General features: G+C 41.2%; 2 protein-coding genes across 3 annotated transcripts; both read right to left on the bottom strand.

Annotated features, from left to right (window-relative positions):
* Positions 1-275: 275 nt before the first annotated feature.
* On the bottom strand, positions 276-12,719 carry bmi1a (bmi1 polycomb ring finger oncogene 1a). 2 transcript variants are annotated; one of them, XM_049564687.1, is made up of 10 exons: positions 12,470-12,719; positions 7,855-7,990; positions 7,533-7,629; positions 6,734-6,789; positions 6,025-6,072; positions 5,704-5,812; positions 4,219-4,264; positions 3,791-3,889; positions 3,520-3,600; positions 276-1,535 (listed from the first exon to the last, which is right to left on the bottom strand). In XM_049564687.1, exons 1-10 carry the CDS (start codon positions 12,476-12,478, stop codon positions 1,170-1,172), a joined length of 1,047 nt encoding a protein of 348 aa, XP_049420644.1. In that variant the 5' UTR covers positions 12,479-12,719; the 3' UTR covers positions 276-1,169. The 2 variants fall into 2 exon arrangements, with proteins under 2 accessions (XP_049420644.1, XP_049420645.1); XM_049564688.1 differs by lacking the exon at positions 12,470-12,719 and adding an exon at positions 11,548-12,114.
* Positions 12,720-13,042: 323 nt separating this feature from the next.
* commd3 (COMM domain containing 3) lies at positions 13,043-18,705 on the bottom strand. Its single transcript, XM_049564694.1, has 8 exons — positions 18,522-18,705; positions 17,622-17,733; positions 15,086-15,149; positions 14,959-14,993; positions 14,201-14,261; positions 14,069-14,125; positions 13,914-13,967; positions 13,043-13,274 (listed from the first exon to the last, which is right to left on the bottom strand). The coding sequence occupies exons 1-8, from the start codon at positions 18,658-18,660 to the stop codon at positions 13,215-13,217; spliced, it is 582 nt and encodes a 193-aa protein (XP_049420651.1). The 5' UTR covers positions 18,661-18,705; the 3' UTR covers positions 13,043-13,214.
* Positions 18,706-27,762: the final 9,057 nt, after the last annotated feature.

Raw genomic sequence — 27,762 nt, 5'->3', positions numbered from 1 at the left:
GTGCAGTAAAACGCAATTACTCATGTTATAAATCATCAATACAAACTCAGAAATCAAAAAGACTTCCATCTTCATTGAGTGTATTCAGAAACATGATTGGATCACGGCCCAGACCTCAGAGCTGCAGAGCTGGCCTCCATAACCGAGTTATCTCCATCCCTGCTGACATCTGGCGCTCTGCACCGTCTGCACGTTTCAATTACTCCTTTATTTGTTCATGCAAAACACCAGCCTGACTGATGGGCCTCCATTAAACACAGAGCTGACTTCCTCTATAAGTGTAAAATGTTTTATTTAGATGTTTTATACTGTGCAACAGTAACAATACAATAAGTTGTCCATACAATCGAGCGATACAAATACAGAAAACACGGGAGACATCAAAACATCTGTCGTTGAGCATGAAATGGAGCCGAACAAGGAGCCCAAGTCATTCCCTCAGGACAAAGGGGGGAATAAGAGAATAACATCATCGCTGATTAAATATGCATTTTGTTTCTATTTACACGTGGATCTTCTAAAACTGCTTATAACGTGTTAAAGACGTGGAGGATATAAGCAATCCGATTCCACTGCAGCTACAAGAAACTTTTCCAGTAAAAGGCAATTTAAAGTTGAATTCCCTCCAGGTTTCCCGTGAAGCCAACAGCGCCTGAAAACACTTCCAAAAACCCGTCAAAATGAGACGCGTGGGGCCAAACACGCAGAATCTTCTTCCATAAAAGAAAAGTGTCATCATGAGCATGCATGTTTAAACCGACAGTTTCAAAATATCCCAACACACATGAAATAATCATGATAAACACGTTTAATCTGGAAAAAAAAGAAAATATAAAAGTCTATCTTCAGTCACTTCTGTAAAATAAAGATGTAGCTTTAAATTGGGATAAATGCTCGTCCTTCTTTCCAACTTTCTTTTTTTTTTAATCAACATCAAAATCTGCGTTCATATTAATTCCCACGCCACCCGACTTCCTCTGTCCTTTTATTTTGAAATGTCTCTGATTCCGCTACGTTTAAACTTACATATGATGCCATAATATTCAGAACAACAAATGGAGAGAGAGAAATAGAGAGAACATTGTCTACACAATGGAACTACGTTGGCATGAAAACAGTATTAGCTGAGCGGGTGTCTGGCGTTGGCTGGTCCGGTGAGGAGCCCCGCGTCATCCGGAGGAGGTCGCCGAGCCGTTCAGGGAGACCTTCCGGGGTTTGCTGCCGCCGCTGCCGCCGCTGCCGAACTGCGTGAAGGACCGGCTGGGGGTCGAAGGGGCGGCGGGGGCGGGGGCGGCCGGGGTCCAGTTATTGGGGCCGTGCGGGAGCTGCGGGTGCGGGGACTGCGCAGGCGTGCCGGGACTTGGCAGCGACGAGGACGTGGACGGAGCCCCGGCGGGACTACCGGCTTTGTCGCTGGCGGAGTCGCTCTCCGGACCGGATCTGCTCGCGCTGTTCTGGCCTTCCTGCTGCGCGTGGCTCACCTTCATCTTCTTACAGTTGGGCCGGACTCTGTACTTCAGCGGCAGAGGGCCGTTCTGCCACACAGGGGTTAAAGAAAGACACAAAATATATTATAACAAGTGAACCAAAACCAAATGCATCATAAATATAACCTTAAATTCAAACATATTCTTGACATCATATTTTTAATACAGCAAAATTAACTCCAAATACATTTATCCAAATAGGCTGATATTCAGGTGCATTACTTTATTTTTTAAACTATTGCTAAATAAAAACCTGGTAATTATCCAAATTAAAATAGCAAACACTTACATTAACAAAATATATTCTGAAGGACAGATGAAGCACTTCTCTCTTGTCTTAGCAACAATTATCAAATATGTATTTTCACGTATATTTTCCCATTCCTCTGGGAATAACCACAATGTGGGTCTATAACCCAAATTAAAAAGCAGGAAATGTACAGCAGGCTAGATAACATTGTCTAAGCCAGCCATCCCTCACAAAAGCATTCATGCGGTCTGTATTTTATCATTTAAAAATATTGAAAAAATAAAAACATATTTTAAACTGACCTCATTAGTGTCTGCACCAATTATAAAAAAGGCGCAAAACCCCTAAAGGCTACAAGAAGACATTTTTTTCTGTGCAGTCTTGCTATATAATCCTAATATGTTCTGAAGGACAGATGAAGCACTTCTCTCTTGTTTTATTAACAATTATTAAATATATTTTCAGGGCATTTTCTCCCATTCCTCTGGGAATAACCACCATGTGAGTTTATAACCCAAATTAAAAAGCTGGGATTGTACAATAGGCTAAATAACATGGTCTTAGCCAGACCATTCCCCATACAGCAGAATTCATTCAATCTGTATTTTTATTATTTAAAAATACTGAAAAAATAAAAACATATTTTCAAACTGACCTCACGAGTGTCTGCACCAGTTATAACAAAGGCTAACAAGATATTTTTTTTTCTGTGCAATGTTGCTATACTTGATCCAACTCTAATCAAAATAAGTGATATTCGAAAATATATTCTGATGGACAGATGAAGCACCTCTCTCTTGTCTTATTTACAATTATTAAATATATTATCAGGGCATTTTTTCCCATTCCTCTGGGAATAAGCACCATGTGGGTCTACAAGCCAAAATAAAAAGCTGTAAATTTACAGTAACCTATATACCATTCCCCATCCAACAGTACAATTCATGCAGTCTGTATTTTATGATTTAAAAATATTGAAAAACATATTTTTATATCGACCTCATTAGTGTCTGCACTGATTATAACAAAGGTGTAGGAGCCCCTATAGGCTATAACAAGACTTTTTTCAGTGCAGTGTTGCTATATTTGATGCAAATCAAATCAAAGTGTGTGATGTTTGGAAATATATTCGGAAGGACAGATGAATCACCGCTCTCGTCTTAGTAACAATTATTAGGCTAAATATATTTTCAGGTCATTTTTTTCCATTTCTCTGGGAATAACCACCATGTGGGTCTACAACAAAAATTAAAAAGCTGGAAATATACAGTAGTCCATATACCATACCCCATCCAACAGCATTCATTCCGTCTGTATTTTATGATTTAAAAGTATTAAAAAAAAAGAAAAAGAAAAATATACTTTTAAAATCCACCTCATTAGTGTCTCATTAGTGCACCAATTATAACAAAGGTGCAGGAACCCTTATAGGCTATGATAAGATATTTTTTCTGTGCAGTGTTGCTATATTTGATACAACTTAAATCAAAATGCATGATCTTTAATTGATTATCTAGCATGATAAAATCCTGATACACTCATTTCAAAATGAATATTTTGCTGTAATGAACACCTCTTTTTTTTCCTTTTTTTTTTTTTTTTTACAATAAATCACAAGGTGTTTTTAATGTATGCCCCAGCAGCTAAATATATCTGACAGTGTATATGTCTTCAAATGATCAGTACAATATCACATGTAAAAAGGCAAAAATATAAATATTTGATTTATTACTGTTAGACAACTTAAACAAATCAACTGAAATCAAGTCTAAGATCTCTTACCCTTCTCCAAGTGTAGATGTATGCTATATCCATTAACGTGTAGTAATCTTTCAGAGGCTCGTCTTCATACATGACTTCAACCTACAGGGAGAAAAAAAATGAGTACATTTTAATTTCAATCGAACAATAACTATATCTGCATTTAAATAAAAGTTTGAAATAAAATTAAATATAACATTTCACTTGGATTGACAGCAGCTCATATTCAAGCTTAAATGTCCAGTTTTTATTTGAGAGAATGTTAGATAAATAAATAAATGAACAAACAGACCTGGTAGGCGTTTGGGATGTCCATTTTGCTGCGCAGAAACTTCCTCAGATGCATGACTGTCATGGCTGCTGGACACTGCAGGTACCTCTTGTTTGCCACCTGCACATTGCAAGCATTTGAAAATTACACACAGGAAAATATATTTGTATGGAGGTGGATTTATAGAGAGTGACTAAGCATCTAAATGACTGCACACTGGTCCACCTTAAAAGCAGGAAAATAATTTGCTTTACAAAAACACTGCGGTCATTTTTCAAAAGGAAATGTTTAGTTAAAATGTGACAGATTTCACAAAAGGGGAAAATTAAAAAAAAATATATTGGCTGCTTTAAAAAGGAATCTGCAGTATGTGTCATTCTTATATTGTTCTGTTAACAAGAAATATAATCATGCTGACAGAGAGGAGAATGTGGCCAAAATCAACTTGCCGTATTCTGATCTTTAGACTGCTTGTCCTCCACTGAACCTCCCAGTCTGCACAGAATGAAAACAGAGAAAATATTAGTCACTTTACAGCTCTGTGATAGTTATGTTTTTCTTTTTATAATTCAAGGTTTTATTGGTTTAAAAGGCTCAGTACATGGCATACGTATATTATTTCCCAGGCATACAAGCATCATATGGAGGTGGACTCCAGGACATAAAGAAAATTAACAAATGAGTCTACAAGGAAACAAACTAACAAACAAAAACATGTCACACATGCGTCCTCATACATCACTCTACAGGGTCACATAATCACAGAGCAGGATCATAAATATGTGGGCTTATCTTCCATTTTGATGAGTCCATAACTAGTCCCAAGGAGATACTTCTGTCTCCTGATCGCCATTTATTCTACTGAGCAAACATTCATAAGATGCTGTTTCCACCACTGCATTAACCCATTGTTTCATTTCCAGGGCCTTTGTTGTTGTATGTTGTTAGACAGTTATTAGACCCACAATAATATATAACAACTTTAGACTTGAAGGGTTTCTGAATCAAACCAACAACTTTAAATTTCTAATATTTATATTTTTGTATATTTTAACTTTTCATATGCCAACATCATATCTACCTGCAGTAACAGGCTAAAATAGCAAAAACAAGAAGATATTTTACATGAGATATATATAGTGGACATGATTTACCACTGGAATTAAGAGTACGAAGAGTACACTTTATTACTTTATTTTTTTCCTCCCACATACAGCCTACTGAAGTGTTTTTTTTCTTTTCTTGAAACTATATTTGACACTCGCAGTATTTGTGGCTTATGACTCATGCCATCAGCTTTGAATTTTTTTTTATTTTATTTTTTTAAAAAGGTTGACACATTGCAAAATATAAAATAATTACAAGAAAATACAGAAAAATACCTTGAAATAATATGATTAAGGCTGACACAGTGAGGGGCGAGTGACAATCTGTTAATATCTATCAGTCACTTCCTTAAAAAAAGGAGCTTACGTGGTGACAAAGTGATATCCTGAAACCATTATTGGAAAAAAGCCATTTTTTTAACCTGAGGGAAATGTATGTATATGACGTAATTTAGCAGGATATGACTCTACTATGCTGGACAGTAGGAAAACTAAACGTGCAGGATGTAAGGACTGAATGCTTCCTGATGCAGGACAGCAGAGGTTCTTGATGGGTCCATGAACACAAGCTGGATCTGATCAATTATAATTCAGTGTCCCTTTGAGACAATATGTCTTTCAAATCTAAACAAGCTTGGGTCACACACATGACAACACACATCCTTAAATGTTTTCTTAGGCATATTATGATATTATAATATCATAATTTAACTGCCACTATAAATGTAATAAATATAACCTTTGCTTCTCTCTCAAGAACGACCACTCATACGTTAAAAAAATGCAGCATCAGTAAATATGGGAACAAAACCAAAAAACAAAGCCTACCTGCTGTGATCAAAGAACTCAATAGAGAGGCTGATGATCTCATCATCTGTGATTATTCTCTTGTCCTCGTCTGCCACCTCTCCACGGTCCTCGTTTGATCCGTTAGACGCTGTACACAAACACACACGCACGCACACACACACACACACACACACACACACACACACACACACACAGATGAATAGAAATTAGAAAAATAAACAACGAAACAAAAATATAATAAGGACCACTGATCTGCGGTGAAACACCTACAGAGAGAAAATTAAGCATTTTATTTCATCCAAAACTTCTCTAACACAAACAGCATGCTTTCTAACTCACCATCTACGGGGTGCTCCGCGTAAAAGTCTCTCCTCCTCTTCATTTCATCTGAGGACGTTCAGAAAGACGAGCAGTTACAAGCATGCTCACCTTCTCAGTTTTGACAGAAAATTAAATCTAGTTGTTAAATTACACAGTAACAGAAATCACATCAGAGCAGTGGTAGAGATGTAACAAGTCACAAAATTAATGCTTCAATTCCTGACACACCTCACACATCCATTTCATCATATTACTCCCCCCGTGGGAGTGTTGTAACGGTGGCTAGCCATTTAAAGGAGTGGAGTTTTGCCTGACCTATTTTTTGAGAGGTTCAATCAGCATGATGCAGACTGACACACAACAAAAGCAACACTTTACAAAGTAACAAAAACAGCGAGATGTAATGACAAAGATATGGCAGCAGATATGATCTCGGCTCTGCAACCACAGCATCGCTCTTATAACAGATTACAAACGTAGTGAAAAACACTGAAAATCCAAACTGTTTTGATAAAGTTAAATGAATGTGTGTAACATAATATAAAAAAATAAACTGTATCCATTTTTATTTCTTCACTTCTGAGTTGCAGGAGTTGTGTGGTGACCCGGCATGGCTGACTACAAATGAAAGGACTGATCAAAGGAGGGCTGGAGAATGTGTGCAGATGCAGAATCAGAATGAAAGTAAACACACGCCAGATACAGCCACACTGTCTACAGCTCTTACTTTTGAAGAGGCCGGGGACCAGCTTGTACACAATGTCCTGTAGAGTTTTGTCAGACCTACAGAGAGGAAGAGAAACTTCAGTCAAGTCACCGAGATAGAGGAATATTTAACAGTTGCAGCTCACACTACCAAAAACAAGAGCGTTCCAGTTCAACCAAGCTTATAAGAAGATTCGCACATTTGTGTTTCTTGTGTCTGATATTTGTAACCAATCACTGGCTGATCCTACTGTTTAACAGGGAAACAAAAGGGAAAACCACAAAGGGCAAGAAGAGGAAACAAAGGATGTTTAAACTACTGTTGTAGCTGCCTAACATTTTTATTTATTTATTTAAGCTTTATTTAAGCAGGAAGTCCCATTGGGATTGAAAATCTTTTTTACAAGAGAGACCTGGCAACAAATGCAACATATAAAACTATTCAAACATAGTGGCCTCAAGACAAACAAGCACATGTCTCTGTCACCACATTCTTTGTGATGCCCTTAAATTCATCAGTGGATATATATGTTTCTAATTTTGGATCTTTTGGAGATTGCTCCATGTCCAAGGTGCAGAGTAGGAGAATGCAGTTTTCCCCAGATCTGTTAAAACCCAGGCTGCGTTAAAAAGCAACCACAATACATGAAAACAATGTTAGAATGAGTGTAAAAAGTATATGAATGTGCAACAGTTCACTCCACTGAATACGGCTTCTTAAGGAGAGACTCTTTTGCCTCAATAAATAAAATCTATATTCAAAAACAATGAAAAGAAACTGGGGGGAAAGATGCAGAAAATTTAATAAGCACAGTTCTCACCTTATGTTGAGCAGAGGCTTGGTTTTATGCACTTGTACATCACAGATGGGACAGTATTTGCTGGTTTCCAAGTAGCGCACAATGCACATCTTGCAAACTGCAAACCAAAAAAAAAAAGAAAAAGAAAAACTGTCAATCAGATGTGATCTGAGAGGATATCCTGAATCTGAGTGGGTGAGTTTAAAGCTGGTTTAAGGACTTGTTGTCAAAGAGAAATCTCATTTGCAGCTTTGACAGTAAACAGTTAAAATCAAAGTGTGTGCGCAGGGAAACATGAGGGAGAGGTTCCTGTTAACACCAGAGAAAATGTCTGTTTGCTCACATGAGTGAAGACATTCGATGATGGTCGTTGCGTCTATGAAATATCCTCCACACAGGACGCACATGAGGTGAGGGTTGAGCTCGGTAATCTTTATCCTTGTGGTCCGATGCATGTTGAGAGAAGGGGAACAACAATCCTGCGTGGAAGGAGGGAAAAAAAGGAGCAAGTCAAAACAATGCATGCATGGCCGGCGAGCAGGCATCAGATGGGCTGCAGGTTTCTTTTACAACAGCGGAGAGAGGGACCATTTGGAGGAGAAGGGAAAAACCTGCTGTTTGTTTGACTGTGTTAAAGCAACATCATCTTTTATGCTAATCCCATAATAAGCAAAGGGGAAGGAGCTCGGTGGCAGATTGATAGGCGGCAGCGCCACGGAGTCACCTGACCAGGGCGCAGTGAGTAATCATAAATCAATCACTTGCACGGAGAGATCGATGGAGCTGCGCGCTCCTCTCTCCTCCGCTTCATCTTAAATCAGCGTGTGTTAACACATGGCAGCATCAGAGGAACAGGGCAGAGCTGGCTGACCCACACACCCGCTTTAATTAAGAGGTTTCTCAGCTCCATAAAAGAGACAGAATATTCAAGGTTGCATGCGTCCTGATTTGGACGCATTCTGCAAAATCGGTGTGGATAATGTGGCGTTAAACGCGTAATGCGGCGCTTAACTGTGCCAAAATGGACTGAAAGTGTAATTTGAGACAGGAATATATATATTATAGGCTAATAACTATAAAACAAATCGAACCAATTACGCGTTAAACATGAATCTAGGGTACCCTTCATGATATATTTGCCATCTGTGTCTCACACCTCTCAGTAAAATTGGATATTGTGTGGCCGCTCCACTTTAAAAACATGACAGTTTTGTCGAAATTGAGAATTTTTTGGTGGAAAATAATATTAGGCACGGGGTCTGTGGCGCCCCGGGGTGAGAGGGGGTGATAGGAGACACCCATTCACTGCGTCAGGTGTGCCACACAGGCTATGGGGAAACCTGAGCGTTTCTATGGCAACTCCTTTTGCTTTTAAGCCCACATGGCTGTCCGCCAGTCTCCAGAACAAGGCAGGACGTCTCACCAAAACAACAGCACGACGAGCTGCCGGTGTGCAGAGCGGGAGCAAGGAGGGACCGGAGGCTCCTCCGTCCCTCCGCGCCCACAGACAGCGGCTGGACTGCCAGGCTGCCGACAACACGGCTGCCATTTTGTGGAGGAAAAAAAAACCCGTATCGGTTCAACGGGCTGCGGGGTTTCCTTCGAAAAGGGGGGGCAAATAAAACCACTAACCGACACGTTTTACACCAGCTTCCCAAATCTTACCGGACCACGGGGGGAGGGAGTCCGTGTGTCCAACTCGGGGAATAATCTCGGCTTTATTCTGGTTCGCTTTGCGCCGTGTTTTTCATGGCGTGTGCGCGATAACCAGCACCGTGCAGCACCAACATGGCCAGACAGCAGCGACTGCTGAAGTTGAAGCGCACACCGGATCATACTTATTTATTCTGCGCCATTCTCAACTAAACTAACACACGGAGTCTTTATTAGACACCAACATCGCTTGGACTTTGCGCCAACGAGCTTTTAACTCCACAGACGCGGTTGTGACAAAACACAAAACGGTGAATTCGGTCCTAAAATGCCAAAGTATCACCGTATTTCCAACTGAGCAGTATTTCTGAGGCGGATGTGAGTTGGAAGATTGGACAACAAACTCAATCGGTATTAATAAAAACTGGGCTGTAATAAAAGACCAGGTCGCCCTTTGCTGTCATTTAAAGAAATAAAAGCAGCAGTCATTAAAAGTCTGCAGACTGGACATGAGGAGGTGACTCTCTGTCCAGCTCATGGTTACTTTACGGTGCCACAGCCGGCACAATGCTCCAACCGACCCTCTTTGATCACACCACTGTGGGCAAGTTTGGACAGCAACCTCACACACACAGTTAATGATGGATAATGTCCACATATATGCAGGGAGCCTGTTGCATCATTAATCGATTGACCTGTGTTTGGACAACTGCTCTCCATGCGTCCTGTGGCAGCTCACTTCATCAGACAAATCCACAGAAGTTTCTTCACAGTGGGAACGAACCCTGCGTAATGGCTGCAGCACCAACCAACAAACGCCACAGTACACATCAAATCAAGCCTCTTAAAAGATGACCATGAAGACTGACTGTATAGCCTGCACAGATGATGCAACCATACACCACACAGGCTGCTCTCCTCATATGGACACATAGGTTTAATTATGGAGTCGGCGTTGGTAACACATCATCAATTAAATCAAACCCGCTGCTGAATCTTTAATTCTCCCAATAAAGCCACAACAAATGAGGGAGATTTTCCCCTCGCCCAAACCTCATTTATTCCCAAAACGGGAGCAGTTCCTCTTGTAAAGGTTCCCCCTTATATGCGTAAATCAACAGCAGCTAGAAATAGCCCAATTAAAATCGGCAATGGGGAAAAAAACCCAAGACCTCATATTAACCGCTGTCAGTCAATTACGAAAATCTTCAAATAAACAAAGGGAAATTCCTGATTGACCACAGGACTGTGACGCACTGAAGTCAATGCAAACAGGAATTGGTTTGTTGTGTTAAATTGTGCTCATCGCACACTGTCAACCATCCAATGTGCACAGACCTGTGAAGCTGTCAACCTGCACACCCGAGTGGGGGAAAATACATTAATTTTAACCCGTTAAGCACACACAGGGTGCCCAACAGCATTCATGAGTAAAATGATAATTTTTTATCCCCCATGAGGCAGAAGCCCTGGCTCCTGTCTGCCTGTGCTGTGGCACCACATCCACAGCCCCACAGCGCGCCAGCATTTCGCCGTATGAAGGTGAAAATATGGAAATCCATAACGAGCTCACATGTCAGCAAACACACATCTCTGCTGGATACAGCATGAGTGAAATAAAGTGAAACTACAAGATGCTTTGGCAGCTTGTGACACACAAGCAGCCTTTTGTATCCTGGCCGACGTGTCGCCCACATTTTTTTTAAATTTCTCCAAAACCCAACCATCCATCTGATTAAAGATAACCACACACCGAGACATAAACAGCCACAGTGCGTGTTTAACAATGATCCAGTGTTTACCGAGAAGCCGTCATGAAACATTTATGCACAATCGAAATGGTTTGCCTCATTGTCACGTTTATGGGAGCCATCCAAGTTAAGTTAATAAAACCAACATTTAGTCACATACACCCAAAAGCAGCACAGCACCTTGTTCCCAACACCCTAAACATCCCAACTCTATAAAATAAAGACGCTGTATGGAAGTATGAAGACAGAGGGACCGTTTGGAGCACTTGCTGCTGTTAACATCTCAGCCAACCCAGCCTGCTTCGCCCGAGATCTCCCTCTTTACATAAATCCCAACGACGCAACACAAACCCCAACCCCGATCAACTTATACGGACGCATCACTGGAGAGTAGATAATGCAACAGTGCGTGTGCGTGGATCATAATTTGCGTCCGTGCCCAAGAGGGGAACATGTTTTGCTTAAAAAGTGGTGCGCAGACACACACGGAGCTCCACGTCGGTGATCGCTGCAGCCACCGTTGAAAGCTCCACATCCACCGCTGGATCGCTACGTGGAAAAACACAAAAGCACCGAGCCCAAACCTCTCCTTGTGCCCGCGTTAGTTAGAGACGATATCGAATAAGACATACCTGGAGGCTCGGCTGGGGATCGGTGGGTCTTGAGGCGAATAGACAATGAAAGTTGGGAGGCGATCAGCAGAAAATGAATAGGAGCCGAGCCGCCATCTTGAAGCAGGCTGCAGACGCTGTCAGTGGCGGAGAGCGCACGGCGGACCGGAGCGCATTTCAGATGTGCGAATAAAACTCCTCTTTTCCTCGCCGCTTGCGCGCTGCGAGCGTATCCGATCCGCGGCTCCAACGCAGCCCAGTCCTCCGGCTTCGGCTCGGGAAGGCTCCTACTTCGGCACCGATAACTTTGCCTCCAAAATATCCGCTTCACCCCCAGTAAAATGCAGCAGTGTGTGTGTGCTCCGTGGAAACTGACACCGTCCCCAAAATGGCTTGTAGTTCGACCGCCCCGCTTTGGTCACGTGGTCCCGTTGCTTAAGGGTGCCTAGGAATTACTGTCGGTGTATGCAGTTTCTGCCAATCTACTACGCATGATATAAAATAACACAGGAAACACACACATGTACATTTTAAACGCATTTTTATCACCAAATCGCATAAACTACCAAACAGTTTGGGCTTCACCGGAGCTGAAAGGACACCAGGCAGCTGCTTAAGGGCGCATAAAAATTACTGTCGGTGTATTCTCTGTCTAATGTATGACGCATGATTTTAAATAACCCATAACAGCCTACACATTCACACAGTTTGATGCACTTTTCACCTCCAAAAGGCGCAATCCATGCACTTTGCGTATCCTGCTTTCGCTCAAACGTCACTATGATTAGAGGCGTTTAGAAAGTAGGCTACTGATGGTGTGCCCTCGTCTCTCTGATGTTAAAAATAACTGCAGCACACGCACTCACACGCGATCGTGTCGTTTCGACCGTCAAAAATGCCTCAGTCTTCTCCACGCAAACTGTTAGGAGCACCAGGCAGCTACCTTATTCATCCCTGTGCTTTGCTGCTTTCAAAGACCCACGCACTTGGTTAAAACACGTCCATGTGACAAATGGCTCTGGTGTCAAACCTTTGTCACAGGCTGTCCTGACATCTGCAAGAAAAAAAAAAAGAAAGAGAAAAATGCGCCGCAACTTCCACTTGATGAATTGAAGCCTTTATCCTTCAGCCAGCGCCGCTGCAAATGAAGGCATCTCGGATGTTTATGGAATCTGAGCCGCTGTGGTGCTTCAGCTGAGGAGCTTTGAACTTGGATGCAGGATTCTGCTTCTCCCAGTCCTCCAGAAAAATCTGAGCTGAGCCTCTTGTTGCAACAAATGCTGCAGGAAACTAAATACACTGCTGTCATGAAACTATGGCAAAAATCCTACTCAGGCTCCTAAGTGTTGACAAAACACAAACCTAGATGTTCATTGGCTCCACATTCAAACTCTCTGACACAATGACATCCACTGTATTTATCAAAAATATTTTCAAGCCCAGATGTGAATTCCCAAAGACACTTTGATCCTTGTCAGTACATCAAACCGTGAAATCATTCAAAGCACAAGGTGGATTTGATTTTTTTCTCACTTTTAATTAAAACACACAACTTGGAATGGTCATTTTCTCACATGCACACACGTCATGTCGATCTGCAGGTATAAAAGAAGGCTATAAAGAGGTGAGCAATGCCGCTGGAAAAGTGATGAAGTTCAGTGCTTTGTGGTGGAAACTGGACACCGGCATCACATCTGACTGGCTTTCTCCACACTCTTGGCAGCGTCTTTGAGCTTCCCCACCAAATCCTGCAAACAAAATCATTGATCACTTTCAACCAGGAACATGTCCGGCGAAAAAATAAAATACAAATAAATAATATTCAGGTTATTATACTCATTATAAATACGACTTAAACAAATTAAGTGTGCGTTCAGAATTTTGGATTCAGCCTTGCCACATTAGCCTAACACCCGAATTCAATCAACCAAATATTCTGCATCGTGAATCTAATCACAGTCCACATGATTTAAATACAGGTCAGCCATCACACAGAAAGCAGCCGAGGTCACAGTGGACCTTTATAATCTCATTCAGGCTTCAGCGATGACGCACAATGCCCATAATTAACACAATCTATGGGTCTGGATTTATTTCATATTTAATGTTTGGCTGCAGCTCTGAAAATCAGTTTCATGTGCAGACAAAAAATGTATCATGTCAAACGCATAGATAAGATGCAATTTAACACGTCTATTTTCTTGGGAAGTTGCCCTGTCTGAAGAGGAGAACCCTTCAGCAATCATTTATTCATAAGGAGGCTGAATGTGATGCGTAAAAGTTGCAAAGATACAACTGCAAAACGGTCCAGCTCTGGAATAAAAATGACACACGAAGAGAAGATAAAATAGCAGTATATAAAGACAAAAAAAGATCCTTCCTCTGACCTGTAGCTGCTCCACTGTGCAGGTAAAGTTGATATCCTCCGGGGATCCTTCGTTCTAACAAAAGGAACAAATCGTCGTTTTACGCACAGAAACGCACCAAACACATCCATGAAAATCCGTGAAAGTGGAGGCATAAACATGTGTTGGAGTCTTACCTCAGTGTTCAGTGAAATCAAGTAGAAAGGCTCGTTGACCTTATCGACCTGCCCGTTCTGTAAAGGACACAACATTTTAGTTTGAAGCAAGAAATTGCGCAACAAAAGTGCTCCAAAACTTGCTATATGTACCTTCACATGGTATTGTAGGCGCCATGACGCGTCAGTGATCTGTGGTGGACACCTTCCTATGCTGTGGAGAGGGACAGAAAATGCTTTACTGCAACAGAAAACCTGGAACAAGACTATAAAGAAGGAGCAAAATTGTTTCGTGGGCATTTTTGGCCGGTTCTCTAAAGCTTTCCAGCATTTACTAAATAACCATTTAAGGTTATTAAACCACATGTCCCACTGCTCTGTGTATCACACATTTTTCTGAGTGTGGGATTAAAAGACTTTCCGTGTTTTATATGAATCGGCCGCTTGTTTGTAACAGTTCTAAATCAGTTTGGAGACAATGTGGCTCTTTCACAAAGGGAGTTTGTTTATGGCGCGTCATAAAGCAGCGTTTACATTGCAATTAATCACACTCCGTGTCCTTCTCGACCCTCTCTGCTCCGCGTGGGCTGAAGCAACAACTGGCTGGCTCTTCCCTCGATTTCTTTTTATCTGCTTTAATGCTTTAAAACTGCGTCTAAACAGTTTGTGTTCCCATGTGTTGATCCGTGCGTTTCTTCCACGTGAGACCATAAATCAACATCAGTGATGTGGAGTCAAATAAAAAATGGATAAACGTTGAGTTTGTGATCATCAGTGAACAACCAGTGAGCAAAATCGTTCAAATACAATCATGCAGGTTTAAAAATATCCAATGCTCCACTTACATCTTCATCAGTTTGTATCAAACTCAAAAATAACACCATCACCTCCACAAATCTCCTCATGCTTACCTTGCTAACAGATGCTCCAGTTCTTTTTTATGTTTCTGTAAAACAAAACATGGATCAATGGGCAGGTCAGCCACAGTCACAAGACTACATGCAACAAATAAAAAATGTTATAATAAATGTTTGTCACCTGGTGTGTGCTACAGAATATTTCTATTCTCTCTGCGCCGAATGTGAGTTCTTCAAGGCACGAGCTGCAAGAAGGAAACAACCTTTAGATTTTCAAAAAACTCAATTTCATTCATATTTTTGGAAAGGGTTAAAGTGGAGTTTTAATTGTAACCCAGACATTTTTTACCTTTCCAAACAAAGAGACAACACAGGAACAAATACATCAGAGCTACTTTATCCCATGAATGTATGAATGTTGCTTGTCCAAGTGAAGAGGGGTTGTAATCACAGTTAAAAAGCCATTTTAGGATGTGGGGAAATTTAAGACAGCCTGAAAACTCAAGGGTTTCTGAGAAGTACAAAAAAAAATAAATACAAAATAAATAAATAAAAATACTTCCATTGAGGTCTAAATGATTCTTCAGCTGTATATTGGTGTCTGTTTCTTGGATGATCACACACATGCACATCTGTTGCACATGTTTATCTTCTATATCAGGGGTGTCAAACACACAGCCCGGGGGCCAGAACCGGCCGCCAAAGGGTCCAATCCGGCCCACTGGATGGCTTTGCACACTTAATAGTGATGCACATGTGACGGCTGAGAGGTGCCAGACTTCAGGAGCATGTTAAAAAGTTAGTAGCTGCTTCAGAGGCTTCTCCACCCCGACCAGAATTCTTTTCTTTCGCTTCAGTTTGCTGTGATGTCAGGATTACAATACAAGAGTGGAAATGTATATAAAAATGCACATGAAATGACAGCGAGGTGTCGACTGACTGAATGTGGAAGAACTGAGAAATATTGTGAAATTGCATTTATTCTTCTGACGACATCACAGGCTGTTTGTCATCTGTTTTGTGAATGGAAGAGCATTTTTAAAATCTTGAAACAAAAGAAAGGTTAAAAAAAACTGAAGGCATTTGTTATTTTTAGGATATTATGCAATGGTTTTACTGGTCACCTGCGATCAAATGCAACTGTATGTGACACATGAACTAAAATGAGTTTGACACCCCTGCTCTATATCCTGAATACAACTCTGACGATGATCAGAAAAACACCCTCTCTTTTCTAACTATAAACACCCTAAGCCAATGACAAAAAAAATTAATATGTTAAGACAATGTAGATGTACAATTATGAGAAACTGTATTTTAATGATAAGCTACCACTGCACTCAGACCAACACGTCAAATAACTCGCATCCATTACTTTATTTAAATTGATTTGCAGCCATTTACAGTTTTAGTTCTAAGACACTTGCAGACAGATTCAAAAGTTGCTTGATATTGCTAATCATAAAAAAAACCTAACAACAACTTGGCTGGTACATTAGCAGGACATCCCAGACCATCCATCATGTTTCTATAACCTCTTGAGAAGCTCTCAGCCACCTAGTTTAGATGGCCTAAAGAGATGCCGTGAGAGGGACATCTGGGAGGAGATAACTAGTGGAACAACTAATGGGGAGGAATTATTGGATTGTGGTTTAAAGTATCAAGAGAAAACCAGACATGCTTGATGAATATAAAATCATCAATAGGATTTCTTTGACGCCAAGTAAAATGGCACAGTTAGAACTTAGAAACTGAGCTGTGACACCCTGTTACATATGTTGTACTCATGCCCCATGATAGATCTACTGTGGGCTCACATTATTGCCTTCATCAATGCAGTGATGTCCTCTGCACTTGTACAGACACAAATGCTTTGTCTATTGGGTGCTGAGAAAGAAGTGGGCTTAACACTAAGGAGATCTTACGGTGCAGGATAGTGCTGCGACAGATATATCGGTGAAGGACCGCTAAAATCTCCTCCTATGAAGGACTATGCAAGAATCTACATGAAAATTCGGGGCCCGTATACTGTAACCTGAGGTACTGATGAGCTGCACCCTCTCTTACAATGTGAGGCGTTAACTAGTGCACATAATTTGATATTTATGAAATGTACCATGTAGTATCTATCATGCATGTATATACTTTCATGTAGGCTACGTATATAATGCTCTGCCTTGGTTGTGTTCCCTCTATCCTCGTTCCCTTTGTCCTGTCTTGGTGTAGCTTTCTGTGGTGTATTTTATTGGTTGTATGTTTTTTTTAATCACCATTATTGTTGTTGTTTGTTTTGCTTGAAAAAAACAAGAAAAAAGAAAAAAAATAGTTACACATCTGGACATAGGCCACACATTCAGAGCACAACAAAACGGCTAAATCACATTGCTTTGCTGTATTTTAAATGTACAATATTTTACTGTGATATAGCTTCATGTAGTTTTACAGGAAATACAGTTCACATATTTCATAAATTAAATTTATTTCTGCAATCTTTAAGTTCATGAAGATGCAACCAGCAGGTCCCATTAGTTCTTCACATGGTCAGACACATGCACACACTATGATCTAGAGCAACATGCTTCCTGTCACACTGACATGAGCACAATTTTATACCCTTATACTGTCAACTATTGAGGCTATTTTTAGCCCGTGCAGGGGGGTGACAGCAGCATATCCTACATGTCACAGGAAACTCTCATCTGGCTCGTGCCGCCTACCTTATAGTCGACTTGTCTGCGTTTTGTTTGACAGCCTCCAGCACGAAGGTGGTGGCTGCAGCGTGATTCTGTTTCAGCAGGATCTGGTCGATGTGCTTCAGTTCGGGCTGATCTGTAGGCACAAACACACGGTGTGAGGACGCGGCTCTGCAGGTAGCTCAGTATTTTCTCCTCTATGGAGCCAGCAGATTGGTAGAAATGATCCGCGATCCATACTTGTGCTCTCCAGATTGACGTGCGGAATGGGAATCAATGATGATTTGCATGTGAATGGGGCCCCTCAGCTGCATCAGCCAGGGGTCCTTTGTTTGTTTGTGTGGTGGACATTTCACTTTGTATATAATTCTGCCATTATAAGGACTCGGAGTTGGACAACACATGTGAAAAGGAGCAAGCATGAAAAAGTCGGAGTGCAACTATTGCATGAGATGTGTGCTGTTATTTTGCATATCTTACATTTATTGCATAAATCCAAATATGTGCGGCACACAGAGCTGCAGATCTGCAACGCGCGCGTAAAGCGAACACTCGGATGTGTCTACATGATCAGTTTTGACTGATCCTGACTGAAATAGTCTCACAAAATATGCTGAGCAGACCTGATGCCGGTTTAAATGACAAAAGGCATCCCGAGTGGTGACTGTGTGACTGCTGCTGAATGTAAAGCAGGCAGCAGAAAGGGTTAACATCTGATCTGCTCCACCACCACTGCGCCTCATTAAAGATCTTTATACAAACAATCCGGTTTGGAGAAACTCGCAGCGTGCCGTGGGGAATCGTACAAATCCGCAAACATCGACGCAGCTCCTCCACACATTCACACGGAGAGAAACCGGAAGCAACAGCCGAGACAAAAGCACCAGCGGCGGCGGAGGCAGGGAGAGAGAGGCGGCAGCTCACCGAGGATTCCCGGGTCGCCGTGAGAGGAGAGCAGGCTCCGGTAGGACACGTCCAGCAGCACCTGGAAGCTGCTGTGGTCGAAGGCGGACGGGTCGGCGAGAGACTGCAGCCCTCTCTGCACAGACTCAGACAACTCCATTTTGCAAGAGGGTGACCCACGACACCAGACCACGTGACGGATCAGCTGATGTAGCGTGTGGAGCAGCAGAGGGCTGAGCTGAGGAGCTGCGAGTGGGGAAACCACTGAGGGTGGATGAGGGCGAGCGAGATTGTGGGTTTGCGTCCTCACATTTTTGGTTTGCTGCACCTCTTACGTCACTCTGCTTAAGTTTACAGCTGATGACGACACAAAAGTGGACAAGCTGCAAAACCTGATGGTTGAAACTTGCTTATTTGTGTTTAGTTAGGCTGCATCTGTAGTTTAATACGCTACTGCACACAAACTATAGCCATAGTAACAAGCTAAGATGCTGTTAATTAGGAAGTCCTCATCTGAGGACACTGGGACTTTATTATAATATTATGGCAGCATTTTATAAAGGCCATTAATTAAGGTGTGACAGACTGTTCTTACAGACAAAAGGACAGCTCGGAGTGTGGAGCAATGGAAATTCATATAAAGCTACAAAAAGAACCAATCACAAGACTTATAGAAATGTTGCATTATTTGCAGTTTTGCACAGCCATGTTCAGATACTGAAATGAACCCCACTTATGTGCCTTGCTGTGTGCTTTTGTGCCTTTTCAGGTTATTTTAATGCCTTTTTCTTACACATATGTCATCAAACTGCCAGGGAATGCTGATGAAAATTAGCCTGTATGGCTAAATATGTCACATGTACGTGACTTAAGTGGTCATGTTTAATAATGTGCACTGTCCCTTTCTGAATGAAATCATCATAATCTCATACAGTTACAAAATGTTTCATTGTTTTCAGTTGTTTTCAAGCATTGAAATAAACTGTTTTATACTTCATCACACTTGTGACTATCAAAAATAAACCAACTGTCCTCAGATGCAGACATCTTTTTTTTACTGTTAAAAGACAAAAATTATTTTTTTTATACTTATTAAATCCCAGATAGAGATTGAAAGTGTAAACCAAACAAAAGCTCTGGTCTCAGCTTTTGATGCAACTTTTACCATGTTGCTTCACCCTGAATGCACAAAAATAGGCTAAAAACAAACTTGTGCACTGGATTTTGAGCGCAATGGAATTATTTCAGTACTCCCTGAGGTTATATCGGCATATTTTAGTAAAGTGAAACAAAAATATGCATAACAGCTGGAGTTCCACTGAAAACCTGAGATCTGATGGACTTCTACAGGCTGAACATTTTAGTATCTGTTACATAACACACAGCCCACAACTACAGATGTCTGCAGCCACTTTTATCCTATGAAAAGTATCAATAATAGTGCAGTTTCAGCTCTGTAGCCAAGGCTTGGAGCCACTCTTTTAAGTGGGCTACAATGAAGAGCTGAAGCCAGGAAGTAGCCATGTCCCTTAAAGGTTTCTCATGTTAAATCTCATCACACATGAGATAGAGAGGAAGTGAAACTAATAACAGTGGGTTATCATTTGAGACAATTTTGTAGACACACTGTACAGTGAAGACAGCACCAGCTTCTTAAGAACATTCAGTTTTGACACGACACTGAAACCTGGTACAGTTTATGTCATTCATCATGTTATTTTCAGTTGCTCTTTTTATTAGGTACCCTGAAGAGTTGAAGCCTAATGTGCCTTATTGATTTCCCCTGTCAAAGACTGAGTCAAACAGATGGAGATAAAGGATTTGAGATTGTGTGAGAGATACACGTGTAAATATTTTTACAACACAAGTGAAGACAGCACATTTTAATCTCTTTGTCTGCGTGGTTTTGCTGCACTTCCCGCGGTCATATTAGTGTCCAACGCAAACCTGTTTGACTTTAACTCGGTCATCGCATTGATACGATTCTCACTTTTAATCATCTACATATGCTGTTGCTTTTCATGTGTGGGGGGAACTTCCCTGCCAGAGTCCAGAGAGTGTTTGAGTGAGCAGAGTAGGTCACTTATAAATTTCCATTATGTCAGACGAAAACTTGTGTAAGCTGTGTGTAATGCAGTCTAGACTTGGAACCTCGTGACAACCAAGTCTACATATAAAGGAAATTCCCTTTTGCATAAAAAAATATCTCTGCATTTTTGGATGCTGTGCGACTAGAGTTCCTCAAAGTGTCAGGAAAAGATGCAAGAATGCATGAACATTTTATGAGCTCCTGCAGCAGCAGTTAACGGGTTCAGCTCCTGGAGGGGAAAATATTTATTGTTATCAAATGTTGCAGCCGTATGCACCGCTTTTTTAAAATCATAATCTTAATATCACCGTCGTCGGCCTGGTTCATTATCCACACACGGACTGCAGTCTCGCGCGGCCACACACGCTGCAGCTATCGGAGTGACCTCTGACTCCGCGCTTTGTCCAAAGTCCATTTTGGCTCCAGGTCGGGTTGTGAAATAGATTAGCCTCCCCTCTCTCCCTGCTGTTTTGTTTTTCCTCCCAAGATATGTCTCATCTCACTGTCACCGCGTATCTTCACTTCCACGTCTCTTGTTGCCTATTACATCATCTTATTTTTGTGTGCGTCATTAGCCTGCTCCAACAGACGTCTGTTCACACATACTGCACAAGCCTCCGGTGCAGCAACATTCCTTGTAATAACCTGCAGTGCAATTCATTAGCATATTATTTACATATGCATCTCCTTAATAATCCTTTCAAAATAAAAGCATCTCTCAGCAAAATAAAACAAATCGAATAACTGGCGATATAAATTAATAAATAAGTTATCTGTGGTGTTTAAAGTCTTTTCAACTTCATCCTCAGCCCCGTCTATTAATTATATAACTAAACAACCGACCAGGACTCGTTTACGTTTTATTATTATGTTGCTTATGTGAGTATTTGAAGATTAAAACGCAGCAGTTCAGCGGAAACACGTGAGAATGAAAACCTGCTGATGCTGCATCACTTTTTTTGTTCTCCTTCTACATGATTGATTGATCTCATGAGTATATATCCAGAGACTCATGCTAAGAGAATTTCAAAATAAACAACCAGATAAATAAATAAGCTTTTCCTAAATATACAAATCAATAAAAGAACATTGTAGTCTTGTTTTCTGTCTTAATATCCATGCTTTTTCAATATATACATCTCTTGAAGAACCAGCTCAACACGTCACACTCAGACATCCAAAAATAAGTCGAGGTTCTTCACCTGAACTTCTTTAAACAAATGATTTCTCAGGTCACTGTGCAAAGGGCATGGAAACAGAAAATGAAATTCATCTTCCACAACTTCAAGATCACACAAAGCACATACATGCTGCTCCTCAGAGATGCACTTAAACCATAGAAGTATATTCTGACACAGCTGTAGCTACTTAGAAATCTTACTAAAATATCTAAATTGTTAGAAGAGGCATGATTTGCCTGTCAGCCTACTGTCTATTAACCTCTGACCTCTTGAAGTCAATATAACTATCAACACTGACAAGGATGTCACATGTAGGTCAAAAGTCTTGTTATCTCTGATTCAGCAACACTTGGATGGATCATCTTTATTTGTTAAACTTAAATACCGATGAAAAAGCCAACATATTGGAATTCAACTGAGCTGCAGATCGTCTCTGCTGCACCACTGATGCATGTTTGAATTACGTTTTGTTGCCAAAAAAAAAACCCATTCACACACGCTGAAAGTCTATTTTAATTTTATTCTAATCAGCTTTTCTGTTCGCAATAAATCACTGGTTGCCTAAAGGTCACTACACCCTAATAATCACTTTAGTCCAAGTTATTATTTCCCGCCACTGCTGTCTTTACATGCTGACAGTGACAAAGTGGAAACATCCCCTTTAAGAAGACTGTGCGGTAACATGACCTTGGAAAATGCGTCTGTTGTCAACAACAGGGAGCACATTTTCAAAACCAGTTTATAGGACAGAAATAAATGAACACTTGTGTTTTACCTCACTGTTTAGATACAGCAGGACTGCTGTGCGCATGCTCCATTTGCTGCAACGACGTTATATCCTAACCCTTATAGACACTTAGAGACTGCCACATTTTTACAGTTTTTTTTGTGTATGCCATGTTTTTATTTTCCAAATATCAAAACGCATTTCTGTAAAGTGTAAAGCTCAGATCTCTGGATGGGGTGAGGATGTGTAAAATAAGCTGACAGTCAAGGCCTGTGCTCTCTGATAGGAGGCTTGGTGTCGACGAATATTAATCAAAGCATCAGTTTATGAGCGTGTGGATGGATTTCTGTGACATGACAGAACCAACCTGGCGAGTTTCCTACAGATACACACATTGAAAATTCTGTAATCGACCACCATTGCAGGTCTGCAGACACATGCAGTGCACAGTGGTTTCTGAGTCCTGAAGGCTCCCTTTATCTTACACTGATAAAACAACAGAACAGGTTTGGTGACATCAACGCTCCTGAAAATTAATTTCAGTGTGTCATCTCATAAATGCCAATAAATGTCAGAATGATCACGTGTGTAAGGAAGTGGTGATTGTTCTCTTGTTAACATGCCTGTTAGAGGTTCAGCACAGCAGCTCTGTAGCCCATCTGGCTGCTATTATCTACAGTGAGCAACCATGATAGAGAAGGGTTGGTTAGCTGGTTGGTTGGTGGGTTAATTTATTGTCCAATAAGCTGCAGTTTTACAATGTGGAAATTATGAATCATGTAATTTGCCTGACTGATTCAAAACGCTCACAAAGAAAAATCCACTGTTCCTTAATTTTGCAGTTGGAGCAAGGAAAGCGCACACTGACTGTGAAGGATGAAGTCGTCCGTTTAATCATCACTTCAGTCACAGCACAAGTAAAACCATACATGCTCTTGATCACGGTGACGCCTTGCTCACCTGCCCGAACACTCGAGTTATATATCAGCTCTAAATCCTTTAAAATTCAGCATGACCAAAACAAAACGATCCTCACACATCACAACAAATTTGACTTCCCTGCTCTGGCTTCCTGTCTCTGTTAGAATCCATTTTAAAGTTCTTTTAATCACATGCAAGACTCTGAATGATCTGATGTCAGAGTATATAACTGAGCTTCGACAAAGGCTGATCGAACCTTTTCAGCAGCCTCCCACTGAGCATCAGATCAGCTGATTCGCGACTTTAAATCTCATCTGGAAACTTACTTTTACATGCTGGCCTTTCCTGACAGTTGATAGACTTATTGTGTGCGTGGGAGTGTGCAGCCATGTGTGGCCTATATGTATGCTTACATGTGTTTGTTTAGGCGTATGCATATGCTCATGTTTTATTAGTATCACTTTTGTTTTGTATCGTCTTCACCTTGCTTTCAGCTCGAAATGTACTCTACAAATAAAGTTATTATTATATTATCATAAGAAATCTTACCACCAATTACGGTCATTTGCAAATAATGTGTAAACACGTGCTTAACATGTTTAACCATTCATTAACCATGCTGTGAGTATTTTGTGGGCGAGAAAATATAAAATAAAAACTGTAGCTTCCACTTTTTAAGATGCATTCAACATAATTATATCAGCAGTAAATATCACAAACGTTCAATGAGAAAGTTTGGTCCGATATGCTGATGTAAAACAACATCCTGGCAACACGTGCTCCCCAAACTGTTGTAAGGTAAAGCAGCAAACCTTGAAATTTAAAAAATAACCGTTTCTTTTTCACCTTTGATTCTGTGGCTGCTTCATTTGAAATAAATGCTGCTTGTGAGATGTCACTGAACCACTGAAGTAAAGATTTAAAACCAGAAAATGTTCTCACAAGAGATTTTGAGAGGCATGTTTTGGTTGAGCTATACAACCCAAAAAAACATCAAATTATTTTAGACAGATTCACATCTTAACTTACAGCATGCACATAATATTTATTGACAGAATTATTTAGTCTATTGCACACAGAGAAATAAAATCAACGTGGAAATTTAATAACTAGCCTCGCATTAGCTCTGCCATGTTTAATTTTCTTTTTCATAAGCTCCAAAAATCCAGATTTTTCTTTAATTAAAACTTAATTAATCATGTAGTAGCATGAAACCTCAACTCCCAATCCCCCAGCTCCGGGGTCAGGACCTTCATGTAACACTGAGGCCCCTATAAAGGACTGAATTCACAGTGATTCATATCTGGTTATTATTTTAAAACTTTAAACTAATCCCAAACAGTAACCCAAGAAGAGGACTTAATCTGAGCTCCCGGGAGGAAAGACAACTTGTGCACTTTGTCAAACATCAAATCTGTTAAAGCATTTCTGCAGGTTGTTAAATGTCGGTCAGTTTGATGTGCTGAGATACATCAGTAACCCTGGAAGTAATCTGAACTCCTCTGATCTGGCTCAGAGGTTTATTTGTTAAACAAACAAACAGCACACACGCTGGGCTCAGATTTGTATAAAGGCTATTTAAGGGTAATTTTTAAGGCAGCTGGTGGGAGGTGAAAATTGCTTGCAGAGAAAAACAACAGATCCTGAAGCAGAGCCTGTGCGCGTCTCAGTGCGTCTCAGTGCCTGTGTGCATATGTGCGTATATGGAGATTTTTTTTTTTGCAGAGTGATTCTGCCCCCTGTTGGAAAAAAAAACCTCCCCACCCCCTCTCTTCCTCCTCCTCCTCCTCCTCCTCTTCCTCCCCGTTGAATGCACTGCCTGCTGCTTTTTAAATTATTCATTATTTTAACTAACACACTCATCATCATATTCCCTCACATCTTGTGTTGTTTTCTGTGAGCTCACATCTTTTGTGGCTGCATATATCACACATTATGGAATAAAATAAATAAATAAGAATATATGAAGCCGTTTGCAGGAGCAGTTTGGGCGCGGGTGGATTAAATGTGCAACAATATGATTGATTAATCCCACTTAAAGGCGCAGAGAAGAGAGGATGCCCTGCAGAAATAAAGCAGGGCCATATAGAATCTGTAATTAACGTCTCCCTGTTAAGTACCTCATTAACTAGGTTATATATGGAGCTAATTAAATTATTGTCCTGGAGAGCCTATATTCTCTTTATTGAATCATTTTGATGTGTGATCCATCAGATGCGGTGCTGAAAACGACTCAGAAGGACGCACAGATACAAACGTCTCATGATAAAACGATCATCGTAGGAGGATAAATCCCCCCTCCTGGTCCCCAGAGGTCAGCACGGGGTCAGTGTCTTGCTCAAGGACACTTCAGCAGGGCGCGTGGGTGTGCGTGGGCGCACGCAGCGGCGGCTCGAGCCCAATCCCTTATGTGCAAAATGGCGGGAGGGCATGCGGCCTGGCGCATGGATATATGCTTGTAAAATGTCGTGAAGTTGTAAAGGCGCTGATGGCTTTTTTCCCCCAATACCCGCTGATGGAAATTCATGGAGATCGGGGCTAACAAAGAGCACGCGCGCACGGCCACGCGCGCCTCCGCGGCCGCTGGGTGGCAGTGGTGTGGTTTCTCTCTGTCTGTCCTGTGGGGAGCTCATAGAGGGAATCATCGGAGGGGAACAAAGAAAGGAGGGAGAGAGGGGGGAGGCTGTGTGTGTGTGTGTGTGTGTGTGTGTAGAGGGGGGTATGTGAGGAAAAGGGGGGGGGGGGGGGGGGGTCTCCCTTGTGACAGGACATATATGGAAATTTGAATGGCTCACATTCACCTCTACTCGCGCGCGCATGCCTGCTCTAATTCACCATCTCCACAGCCAGCACCATCACCACCATCACCTCCCATTATGACTTGGAGCGCGCGCCAGTCTGCGTCACCAGGAGCCCTAAATGTGACGGATGTAACAGTGATGGAGGCTCCATTGTGATGTATAGAAATATATCCTACACACACAGACAGATAGACACCTAAAATAAGCCTGGTTACTCCTCTAGTGTGTGTGTGTGTGTGTGTGTGTGTGTGTGTGTGTGTGTACTCACAGTTGCAATATGGCAGGCGGAGGGATATTAAATGCAAATATCACCTGACGTAAAATTCAATAATGGGGCTCATAGTCTTTAACCTGCTGTTCACCTTTTCATATGTGTGAGTGTGTGTGTGTGTGTGTGTGTGTGTGTGTGCAGCTGCATATTAAAAATATACAGAAAATATTCAACCTAATATTCTGATATAACAATGAGCTAATAAAGGATAAAACACACAGCACGTGGGCTGTGTTTAAAATATAATGGAACTCATGAATAATTATTTTATGCCATAAATAAATAAAAGAAATGGATAAAATTACCTGTGATAATAAACTATAATTTTATCATAATTGTAATAATTATTTTTATTGTTAACACTCAGATAGAAATTGCTTTTCAGCCACTTTTCATGTGACTGTTTTTAAAAAAATAAATAAATATATAATTGTGTCTGTAACCTTTCCTGTGTTGCCTAAAATACAAAACTGCGCCTAGCATAATTTATCTAAATTGTATTTTTACAGTTACTAATAATATTTAATTTGTTAGGTGACGTAAATGTGGAGAGAGTCGGTGTTTCCCTGAGCGCGCAGCAGCAGCTGTTCCTCCTCCAGCCTGCCGGTGAAAAGCAGCTTCCTGCCGGCTGCTGCTGCTCCTGTAGCCGCTGTCAGGGGCTCCATTTCCGTTCGCGTCCTGCTCGGCTCCCCGGCACCGCGGCTTCTCACCGAGCTCGACAGGCAAGTGTTGCAGACCCAGAGAGCAGTTTAGCGACTTCATCTGTTTCACAAAACGTATTTAGAGTTTTAAAAATGAATTAAACAGCAGTTTTGCTGCCTTTTTTCAGACATATTCTCACGGTGTTCCCGCCATATTTCCCCTGCTGCTGACTGAACAGTGCAGGCTGTGTGGGTCCTTTGCAGTTTAACATATTTGGCTTCACATTGCTGCACGTGCAGCCACTTTTAAACCATTGTTTTACTGTATTTACACTATACAAATGTTTCTTAAACTAAAATACTCCAGTCTGGACTTTAATCTATTTTGCAACACTGTACAAACTCTAAAGTTTGTCACTATCCTGCTGCATTCTCCTCCTGTTCAGCCCATCAGATGAGGGTCTGCAGAGCCACAACTGTGTGTGTGTGTTGTTGGTTTATTCAGCACCGAGCTCACTTTAGGCTCATTTTAGTCAGTCCACATGTTAAAGTCTCAATCAGAGGCAGAGGTCTGGATCAAAGTGAGCTAAGTGAGTAATTGAACTTTGTGGTTGCAAAGGTTATAGTCTCG

The sequence above is a fragment of the Epinephelus fuscoguttatus genome, linkage group LG21, assembly GCF_011397635.1.
Source record: "Epinephelus fuscoguttatus linkage group LG21, E.fuscoguttatus.final_Chr_v1".
Taxonomy (NCBI): Eukaryota; Metazoa; Chordata; class Actinopteri; order Perciformes; family Serranidae; genus Epinephelus; species Epinephelus fuscoguttatus.
Note: the sequence above shows the minus strand (reverse complement) of the source record. Positions and strands in the feature narration are given on the sequence as shown.

Bases quoted from the DNA above. Each gene is read 5' to 3' on its own strand.
- bmi1a (XM_049564687.1), bottom strand. The intron at 6,073-6,733 runs GTAAGAGCTGTA...GAACGTCCTCAG, and splicing joins GGTCCCCGGCCTCTTCAAAA to ATGAAATGAAGAGGAGGAGA. The intron at 3,890-4,218 runs GCAAGTTGATTT...TGCAATGTGCAG, and splicing joins AGTCTAAAGATCAGAATACG to GTGGCAAACAAGAGGTACCT.
- commd3 (XM_049564694.1), bottom strand. From the start codon at position 18,660: ATGGAGTTGTCTGAGTCTGTGCAGAGAGGGCTGCAGTCTCTCGCCGAC. The intron at 14,262-14,958 runs GTAAGCATGAGG...CCCTCTCCACAG, and splicing joins CTGGAGCATCTGTTAGCAAG to CATAGGAAGGTGTCCACCAC. The intron at 13,968-14,068 runs GTAAGACTCCAA...TCCTTTTGTTAG, and splicing joins TGATTTCACTGAACACTGAG to AACGAAGGATCCCCGGAGGA.